Source organism: Cygnus olor (genome assembly GCF_009769625.2).
Source record: "Cygnus olor isolate bCygOlo1 chromosome W unlocalized genomic scaffold, bCygOlo1.pri.v2 SUPER_W6, whole genome shotgun sequence".
In the NCBI taxonomy this organism is placed as follows: domain Eukaryota; kingdom Metazoa; phylum Chordata; class Aves; order Anseriformes; family Anatidae; genus Cygnus; species Cygnus olor.
In genome coordinates, this window is record NW_024429077.1 from 858,092 (window position 1) to 868,274 (window position 10,183).

At 60.7% G+C, this 10,183-nt stretch overlaps 1 protein-coding gene across 1 annotated transcript; it reads right to left on the reverse strand.

Annotated features, from left to right (window-relative positions):
- Positions 1–5,995: 5,995 nt before the first annotated feature.
- On the reverse strand, positions 5,996–9,781 carry LOC121062994 (PHD finger protein 24-like). The gene is made up of 7 exons (XM_040543311.1): positions 9,413–9,781; positions 8,506–8,691; positions 7,902–7,980; positions 7,464–7,666; positions 6,443–6,609; positions 6,228–6,323; positions 5,996–6,092 (listed from the first exon to the last, which is right to left on the reverse strand). The coding sequence occupies exons 1-7, from the start codon at positions 9,779–9,781 to the stop codon at positions 5,996–5,998; spliced, it is 1,197 nt and encodes a 398-aa protein (XP_040399245.1).
- Between the last annotated feature and the right edge of the window lie 402 nt (positions 9,782–10,183).

Sequence of the window (10,183 nt, forward strand, 5' to 3'; positions counted from 1 at the left end):
AGGCAGCTGTGGGGTGTTTCACCACATACAAGTCCCTTTGGCAGGGAATTTGCACAGCGTTGCTGGCTCTGCAGCATGGTAAGTCTCCGCACCAGCACACAGGAGGTGGTGGTTGTGGGGCTGGGGAAGGGGAGGACCCCCATTTTGGCTGGAGGGATTTTCTCCCCAAATATGGGAAGCTTGCAGGATGTCATCCCCCAAGTCTTGTGCAGCTTCTCTCCGACCTGGTACCCGGGACTGGGGAGGGGGATGCTGCCAAAGCATCCCACCAGTCTCCTCCCTCTGCCCAGCTCCTTCCAGTCCCCCCGCGCTTCACCCCCTCACTCCAGCCTAAATAATTCCTCCTCTGCCTGGTGGTTTGCAGTCTGCTCTCGTGTCCCTTCCTTAGTCATCATTCAGCCAAGCAAGACAGATATAGTCGGGTGCGGCTCCTTGCAGATTGCTTGCTCCAGCCCCCAGATCATTTCACTGCTGGTCCCTGGCTGTCTTCTGGGTATCGGGGTGCCCTGTGCTGAACAGGAGGTGACCCCCATTTGCTGCCCTTGTCATCGCTTTGCTGGCAGAGAGGGGCTGTGGCAGCCCCATATAGCAGGATGCCATGGTGCGTGGGGGGCTGGGGCAGGCTGGGGGCCACTCTGCTGCCCTGCCTCCTGTGTGGGGTGCATGTAACCCAAACCAGGCTCTGAATCCCCGGCTGGCTGATTTCCAACCCAGTGCCAAGTGCTGGGCTGGCTTGCTGGGGTGAGTCTGAGCCAGATCTGTGCATTCCAGGTACCCTGTCTGCCTTCCTTCCTCCCTGGCCAGACAGGGTTTGCTTCAGCCCCATAGGGCTCCCAGATTAGTTGTGTACTGATGTCTTGTCACCGGTGTTCCCGTTGAATTCCTGCTGTGAGCTGCCCCAGTGTGGGGGCTCAAGGAACAGAAGGGAACCACGTGTGCTGGCTGTCAGGCCCAGGGGTGCATCCCAGATGCAGTATGGATGTTGGGGATCATGTGGGGGGACAGGCATGGCATCATACAGCCGCCCACCCTTGCTCTCCAGAGGGACCATCAACATCTGCTCTGACGCCAGCAGCAGGGCTTGGGTCTGTGCAGCTGAAATGGGAAGGCAGGACCTGCCATTTTCTGTACCCCAAACCATTTCCCTCCCCTCTGTTTTGGCCGTCATCCCCTGTGCCACCTCCTGGTCCCCCTGCAGGGCCAGGGTGATGGGAGCGGGAAGGCACAGCAGGCACGGAGAGAGGCACCCAGCACTTCTGCTGTTTCCATGCTGCTCCCTACAGTGACGCAGGAAAGGACCTGGACACCCTGCCGGGGCTCTGTGTGGGCTGCCGGCATGAGTCACAGCCTCCAGCAGAGCACAGGATGCTGGCCGAGCCCACTGATGCACTGTGCTCCCCTTGTCCTTGCACCGTGCAGCCCCCCCCTGTGTCCTCGCGTGTGGCTGTGCCATGGGAGCAAGCATGCTGGGGACAGAAGGAGGCGGCTGGCAGCCTCCTGCTGTGTCAGAGCCACCTGAGGAGGGGTTCTCAGGGCTGACAGGAGAGAAGGTGGCTTCACTCCCCATGCATCTTGTGGGGAAGGGGAGCCTGCCGCAGGCTGCGGGAGGCTGGGGCTGTCTGGGTTGAGTCCTTGCTCCTAATGCAAAGTGTGTGACCCGGCAGTCACCCACCATGGGCACAACTCTTGCAGTGTCCCTGTTTGGTGGCCGTGGTGGTTCCCAGCCCATGTCCCTCTTTCCCTCTCCTTCTCCTGCCCACTGACTCCATCACTCCAGCAGCCCCCTTCCTCCCCACCCAAAGGGTGGCTCCCCGACCTTGGGGAGCAGACGGCAGCGTCCTCGCCGGGTGCTGCTCCTGACCAGCGGGATGCTGCAGGATTGGCCCTGCATGGGTACAGGATGGGACTCAGGCACGGTGTGTATGGGGAGAAGGAGCATGGGCAGCACTGGGAGACCTGCAGGAGGATGCGATGAGGCAGAGTAGACAGGGGTCTGAGCCATGTTTGGGGCAGGAGGAGAAGGGGGGTTGCAAACACCCCTACAAGATGAGGATGGAAAGGAGCCCCCGCATCCCTTATCTCTGCGTGCTCTGACAGTCATGGCACCAGTGGGGGGCTCAGGGCTGGGCTGTCTCTGCTGTCCCCGGGCCCTAGCCCGGCACAGGGGACAGCAGGGACCTCTCGTCCCCCGCCGCCGCGCCAGGCCGTGTCCCCGTCCCCGGTGGGACAAGCAGGGATGCGCGCAGGTCCCCGAGTGCCACCGTGCGCTCGCGGCGCGGAGCAGGGGCGACACCGTGTGGCCACCTCTCTGCTTGGGATTGGGGGGGGTTTCCTACGGCCCCTCGCATCCCACCCCAGCTCCTTCTGCCCCCGGAGGGTCCTGGTCCCTTCTCAGGGTGCTGCTGGGGGGACGGTGGAGCGGAGACACTTGTCCCCGCTTGGCTTGGTCACTCCTGCTCTGGCCTTGGAGGGACGGATGGTGGGGCTGCCAGGGTGGCAGTGCCTCCAGGAGCTGTCACCACTGCTGTCACTGGCACATGCCCAGAGGCACCCCATTTTTCCTCCTGGTGGCTGCTGACCATCCCTTTGGCAGTGATGGGATGAGACTTGGACATCTCACTGTCTTGCCTCAGCGATGGCCTGGTGCCACCACGCATGGTGACACTGTCTCAGCCTGCTGGGTCACCTCTGTCTGCCCATGTCTGGACAATTTGCCACACATGTCCCAGTGTGTGGCTGTCTCTGGTGTGGGGCACACTGTGGTCACCTTCCCATTGCATCAGACCTGATGGCACCTGGCCATGACCAGGGGAGCCCCGGGGCCATGCCAAGCCTGCAGGTGCCCAAGCTTGGATGAGGGTGCTCTCCTGCACCCCGGGGTGCAAAGCCAAGCACCCATCTTCCCCACAAGCAGAGATTGTTGGGGCAGCTTGGTATCCCTGTGCAATAGTAGTGCACCCAGCAGAGGGTGCAACCTCCCCGTGCCACTGCAGCAGCTTCCCCTGGGACAGCGGGGACACCCTGGGCTGGGCAGTGAAACCTGGGTGCACAGCGCTGCAGGATGTTGGGACCTTCCACTGGGGCTCTGGGGCTGGGAGAGCCCTCAGTGAGGAAGTGTCTCATGAGGAACACAGCACCCATGCACGGCACCCTGTGGCAGTGAGGGACCTGTGGACTGCTCTGACATCTCCACTAAAATGAATTTATCACCCTGGGATTTCCTTCTTGGCAGGGTCTGGGCAAGAGGGAGGAGTGGGAACAGGGTCCGTGGGGCTGGGCCATTCCTGCTCCAGCCTTAAATCCCACCAGAGCATCCCCATCCTTTGATCTGGGGTTTGGGACCTGTGATGCTTCACACCAGCGTCTGGGAAAGGTTTGCAGACGCATTTCGGAGGCAGGCTGCCCACTGCTGAGGCTTTCTGGGGACAGGAGCACATTCCCCACCATGGCCAGGCTGAGGTCACCAGTCTCAGCTGAGCAGAAGGTGACAGATGCCATGGCAGCACCCTGTGCACTGCCCACCCTGTGCCGGCTGGCTGGGGATTTGCTCAGCTCCCTGGCTGGTGCTGGCTGGGGACCTGCAGCTGCAGCACCACATGCACGCTGGGCAGCTGGCACAGTGGTGACAGCACAGCCCTGCAGGACGCAGGCCAGCCTAGCCACCTGCATCCCTCATTAGCAAGCTCCCTGGGGACAGGAGCAGGCCACGTGGCCTGGCAGGGGTGCCAGGCTACAGCAGTGGGGTGGCAGGGGACGATAGGGCTGGGAATGCCTTGTGCCCTGTCCTCAGGCACGGGGAAGGGATGGGAGCAGAGTGGGGCTGGCTCTGTTGTGGCACTGCACAGCTGCAGTGGCAGGGTGGTTTGGGGACAGACCCACATGTCCTGGGGTGTCCCAGGGGTTGGAGAGCGGGGGGGGAGGGGCAAGCAGGAAAGGGACCCCCCCACGCACATTTCACATATTGTTTCAGAGACCAAACCTGGCCCATGATCTGCTCCCCTACTTGGATCCTGCGAAGTGCTCAGTGTGGATTTGGGGTGCTGGCAGCAGGAGATACACCCTGAGGACCCCCAGGATCTGTTCTCTGCCTCAGGTCTCTGCAGCTCCAACAGCAGTTACCAGCATCTCCTCAGGTGAGTGCAGCATCGCCCACCCGCAGCATCCTGGCTTCAGGTGCCCAAACCACCCACCAGCTCCTCCTTCCACCATCCTCTTCCTCCAGGCGATGGGTGCCTGGATTTTCTCCATGGTGTCGACTGGACAGCACTGCCGTGGTCTGGACTCAACGGTGGCTCCTCCAGCTGGGGAATTGCAGCCATGGGGACAGGCTGCAGGAAAGCCCACCTGGGCAGGCAAGCCTCCTTTGCTAGCAGCCTGGTTCTTGCAGACCAAGTGCCACCAGCAGCTTTCCCTGGGTGCTCCAGGGATGTGGCTAGCACTGGAAGAGCCTCCAGCCATTGGCACCATTCTTAAAACACCTCCGGGGTGCCCTTTGTGTCTCTGTGGGGTTATTTTGGGTTTCCTGGCATTGCTGCAAACAGCCTGTTCTCAGCACCCAACATTCACCGCTGCTCAGGGCTCTCTCTTTGCCTGCTCACAGCATCCAGCACCTCTGTGGACAAGGAGCACCCTCATCCCAACGCACAGGCTTTCCTCCTGTGGCAGGGCTGGGAATGTGCTCATGAGAGAGAGATGGAAGAGTGGGGACAGGGCTGATGTCTCTCTCCAGGCACAAGCTCCTCCATCCATCACTGCTGTGGGACTCTTGGGGACACGAGGCCCAGCCTGCCTGATGGGACAGGGACCTGAGCCCAAGGCAGGATGTTCAACACATCAGGCAGCAGTGGGGTCCCCAAAAAACTCCCAGGGAGAAGGCAGGTGGGCACCACTTGGCATCTGTGGCTGTGGCGTGTGCCTCATACGATAGGCAGCCAGAGGGTGGTTGGACACAGCTGTTTAATGGACACTTCCCAGTACAGCGTGGAGGCTGTGATGCCCCATCCCTGGCTGCTTGCTCATTCCAGCCATGGATCCAGCCCGCCTGTGCCCCACCTCAGACCCGGCACCTGAAATGGTGGCATTGGCGCATCTCCTGGCCTCACATATAGCCTGAAACTCTGAGATTGTCTCACAGCTTGAAAGGGAGGGAGTCCCTGAAGTGGGGAGCAGTGCACTGGCTTGGGCAGGGGGAGCCGAGGGGGACGGTGCCTCCATTGCCTGAGCTGGGGAGGTGGCGGTGAGGCCATGGTGGTGGCACATCCCTGCCAGGTGGGAGCCACCACACAGCTGTGGGTGTGGGTTGGAGGGGCCTGGCCTCCATCCCTGGTGCGCATGGGGTGAGGTTTGCAGGGGATCCTGCTCCTCTGTGCCTTCCCTCCTACCTCGTGGCCTCTTTCTTCGCCCCTGCCCTACGAAGCCTCCTCCTTGCGGATGGAGGATGGAGCAACCCATCCCCTTGTGCGCTCCCAAGTTGTGGCTGCAGGAGGTGGGTGGCAGCTCCCAGGCTGCTGGTGGCTGCCCTGGGGGCCCCAGGGATATGAGCATGGCAGGGTGGGGATGGCCTCCCCGCAGTGGGGAGCCTCTGCACCCCAGGGCCTCCAGGGACAGAGGCCTCCTGCTGAGGGGGCCTCCGGGGCACCAAGGTACCGTCCTGCTTCTCCCCAGCCAATCAGAGCTCTCCAGGGCTGCACCTGCTCAGGCCTCCCTCAGCCAATCACAGCCCACAACCCATCCTTTTCGGGCACCTCCCAGCCAATCTGACGTGGAGGCAGGGGGAAAAGCAGAGCAGCATCTTCCCTGCCAGCCAATCAGCATCTGGCTCCCCACCGGCAGGCAGTGGGGAGCCACGCGGGATTGGCAGGCAGGGTGAAGGGGGCAGGGCTTCCCTCAGCTAATGGGATATGTGGGGCAGGTCGCCATGACAACAGGGCTCCCCCCATGGGGAAGGCGTCGTCAGCCAAGATGGTGCCGGGGCGGGCAGGCGGGCAGGAGGGGGCTAGGCTGGTGGCTGCAGGTGGACAGCAGCGCTGTTGGGGTGGGCGGCCAGGATGTAGGCGACGTTCTCCCGCAAGAAGCTGGGCCAGTTGACGCACCTGCAGGGATGATGCTGTCACACCATCACCCCCTGGAGCCCCCAATGGGGAGGGCTTCGGGATGCCCACCCCACTGCCCCTCCGCTCCCTCCTCCAAGACGGGGTGCACGCCACCCTCCAGAGCGGCCACCTCACCTGGCCTCCTCCTGCTCCACAGCCAGCAGGGTCTTCTCCTGGCTCTTGCCGCTGCTGGTGGGGCTGCTCTCTGACATGGGCCCCACATGGCTGATGCTGCAGGAAAGCAGGGCGCTGTTCATCCCCGTGGCCGGTTGGGAGCGGGTGTACGGTGCGAGGGAAGGTCTGCAGCCTTTTTCCACAGCAACGTTGCCCCTCTGTGGGCATCTCCGTACCTGATGTTGCAGGACGGCGTCTCCTTCTGGTGTTTGCGGAACCAGGCGTGCCGGGCCTTGTGGCACTCGTTCTCCCCAATGAAGCCATCGCTGTCCTGGTCCAGCACCAGGAAGGCCACGCGTGCCCGCTCACGCTCCTTGGCTGTCAGCAGCCGCAGAAGGGAGTTCTGGGGTCGGAGAGGGGAACAAGGAGCACTCATGCCAGGTTTGGGGACCCCCTTCACCAGCCGGGGAAGATCTGGGCAAAGCTGCAGGGTCATGAGCGACTTGCAACGGATGCCCCAGTCCTGGCACCTGTACTGGGTCGGGCTGGGATGTTAACTTTCCCTGCAGCAGCCCATACAGTGCTGTGCTCTGCACTCGTAGCTAAAACAGCAGTGGTATCACACCAGTGTTGTGTCTGCTGCTGAGCAGTGCTGGCACAGCATCAGGACTCTCTCTAACCCCCCTAGGGGTGGGCAAAGATGTGAGAAAAGAAACATCACCAGGACAGCTGACCTAAACCGACCAAAGGGATATTCCATACCATATGATGTCACACTCAGCACTAAAAGGTGGAAAAAGGAGGAAGAGGGGAGGGGTGGGCTCTCGTTGTGAAAACGTCTGTCCTCCTCCCGAACACCGGCTACGTGCGTTGAGGCCCTGCTTCAAGGACGTGGTCAAGCATCGCTCATTTGTGGGAAGTAGAGAGTAATTTCTTTCCTCTGCACTTCCACATAGCCTTTACTTGTTTTGTTTAGTTTTCCCTTTCCCCCTCCCTTTTCCCCTTTCCTTTTTTTTCCCCCTTTAGTTAAATTGTTAATTGTTTAGTTAAATTGTTTAGTTAAATTGTTTAATTAATAATAATCTTTCCTTAATAATTATTTTTTTTCTCCCCTTTAATTAAATCATCCTTATCTCAACCCGTGAGTTGTTCTTTCCTTTACTTCTTCCCCTCCTCATCTAAGGAGGGGGAGTGAGAGAGCGGTTGTGGTGTTCAGCTGCCTAGCACGGTAAAACCACCACAGCACCGCAGCCATACCTGCGGCCGGAGTTTCTGCAGCAGCTGGATAGACTCGTGGGAGAGGAAATCTGGCCACTCGATTTGCCCCTTCTTGTTGGGGTCCAGGGCAGAGAACTGCAGGGTGGCCCGCTCCTCCTGTGCCTCCCCCATGGGCCGCTCAAACTGCTGCTTGTGCACCAGGTGCTTGTAGTGCAGGAAGTCATCCAGTGTCAGGCAGGTCTCTGTGGGGGAAGATTTGGGGCATCCCTTCCACCAGCCTTTCCCCGGGCGTCTGGGAGTGCCATGCATCCCTCCCACCTCCCCTGCTTCCTCGACTGCTACGGGGGACCCAAGGCTGCCGCCCTTAGCAGAGCTTTTACCTTCTGCCAGTCAGGGTAGCGGTGATACCCTCAGCCCAAGGGCTGCATGAGGGGTGAGTGAGGGCTCAGCTCATCCTGCCACGGGGAGGGTCCGCACCTGGAATGATCTTGCACTGCCGCAAAGTCTCCATCAGGCTGTACATCTCCTCCTCCGTCAACAGGAGATTGAGGTTGTCCTAGAGGGTGAAGACGGGCATGGGCATTAGCATATGACCACTGTGGGGAGGTGGGGAGGGGTCGGTGTCATAGAATCACAGAATAGTTTGGGTTGGAAGGGACCTTAAAGATCATCTAGCTCCAACCCCCTTGCCATGGGCAGGACACCTCCCACCAGCCCAGGTTGCCCAAAGCCCCATCCAGCCTGGCCTTGAGCACTGCCAGGGATGGGGCATCCACAGCTTCTCCGGGCAGCCTGTGCCAATACCTCACCACCCTCAGAATAAAGAATTTCTTCCTTATATCTAATCTAAACCTTCCCTCTTTTAGTTTAAAGCCATTCCCCCTTGTCCTATCACTCCAGCCCCTGACAAAGAGTCCCTCCCCAGCTTTCCTGTAGCCCCCTTTAGGTACTGGAAGACATTCTAGTCCCCTGGTGGCTCCCTGTCAGGGTGGATGGCAGGAGCTGAGGAGCAGCAAGAGCCCCAGCACCCTGGAGCAGGCCATGACATGGGACTCTGCTGGTGTCCGTTATGGGCACTCACGCAGTAGTAGCAGCTCCGTCCAGTCTCGGTGTGTGCAGTCTCCATCACCTCCACGGCACTGTCGTTCTGCAGGTAGCCCATGCGGCGCAGGCAGCCATCGTGGTACACCCGGCTGCAGATGCGGCAGGGGAAGAGGCTCTCGGCTGTCCACACCTCGCAGATCTCACACATCTTGTCATTGAGGATCTGCGGAGCGATGGGCAGCTGCGGCTCAGCACCCTGCTCAGAGAGGCAGCGTGGGTACTCCCCAACATGGGGGCACCACATCACAGGTGGGGATGGGTGTAGGGGTGTCAAGGGGATGGGAGGGCAGGTTTTTGAGGTGATGGCACAGTCAACAGGTGGGTGGTGGGGTCATGGCTAGCTTGCTGGCCAGGTAGGGTTAGAGGAGTGGGTATGGGTCCATAGGAAGAATGGATATGGCTGTAGGGCCATATGTATGGATGGACTGTGTCCATGCATAGTCCATCCACTGCTGGCTGGACTATAGGGCTGTGGGTGTGGGAGGATGGAAGTTTTGATCTGTGGGTTGGCTGGTTGTAGGCATGGAAAGAGAAGCTGCAAGGTTGTAGGTTGGCTGGGATGTGTGCCTGTAGTTGTGGGTGGATGGTTGGGTAGGGTTGCAGGTGTGGTTGGGCTGTAGGATCACAGGTGTGCATGGATAAGCTATGGGGTTGTAGATCAGCTGGGCTGTGAGGGTTGTAGGTGTGGATGGTCAGGCTGGTCCATAGGGCTTGCATGGACAAACATGCAGAGCAGTGCTCCTGCCTCCAGCCTCTGGAGGCACACAGCCAACACCGAGGAGGCTGTCACTGCCTGGTGGGCACCGTGGATGCTTGCAGACCCCCTGCGTGTCTCCAGCCCTGGCCTCCTCCCTCCTACCCCTGCCCCATGCTCAGCTGCTCACCTGCTCCCGCTTCTCCAAGCTGATGTCCAGTGGCTCGTCATCATGCAGCTCCCGCTGCGGCCGGATGAAGGCGGGTGGCGTGAACCTGTTGGCTCGGTCAAACTCCTCTAGCTCCACACCCCGGCCGTCCTGCAGCCTCTCCCACACGGCCTTGCTGGCGCTGCCCTCCTCCGGCTGTGAGGGCCCCGTGGGCACTTTCTCCTCTCCCTCTTGCACTGTCTGCTCCAGCGTCCCTCGGCGCATGCCCCCAGCCTCCACCCACCGCCGCGCCACTGGCTGCTCCTGCAGCCCGTCTTTGAAGGCTGACATGGCCAAGCTGACCTTCTGCACCTTCTCCACTGTCTGCCGCCTTGACATCAGCACCCCCATGGCTCTGCAAGGGGGGGGAAGGTGCAACGCTGCATGCAACTGCTGCACCATCGAGCCAAGTCCCTGGCTCCAAAAACGTGTCCCGATGGCTGTGTGCCAGCCACGCAGGGAGCAGTGGTGGCTGTGGGGAGATGGACCCAAACCCATGTGGAGACCTGGCTATGGAGGGTCTGAGTGCTGAGGGCATGCTGCCTCACCCATCCCCGCTCTGCAGGCTCCAGCTTAACAAGAAATGCTTCCAGGCCCTTCCCACACCAGGCCAGTGGACCCCAGAGGGCTGGGACCAGCTGTGACCCTGCCCCTTTCTTGCACCCACATGAGAAAACCTCTTTGATCAGCCAAGGGTGAGATGTGTCCTCCCAGCAGTTCTGCTCAGGGCTAGGGCATGGCAGAGCTGGTGCT

What these genes read in the sequence shown, in the direction of transcription:
- LOC121062994 (XM_040543311.1), bottom strand. Translation starts at nt 9,781, where the DNA reads ATGGGGGTGCTGATGTCAAGGCGGCAGACAGTGGAGAAGGTGCAGAAG. An exon ending in GCTTGGAGAAGCGGGAGCAG is followed by an intron (nt 8,692 to 9,412) that starts GTGAGCAGCTGA and finishes ATCGCTCCGCAG; the next exon opens with ATCCTCAATGACAAGATGTG. An exon ending in GACGGAGCTGCTACTACTGC is followed by an intron (nt 7,981 to 8,505) that starts GTGAGTGCCCAT and finishes TTCACCCTCTAG; the next exon opens with GACAACCTCAATCTCCTGTT.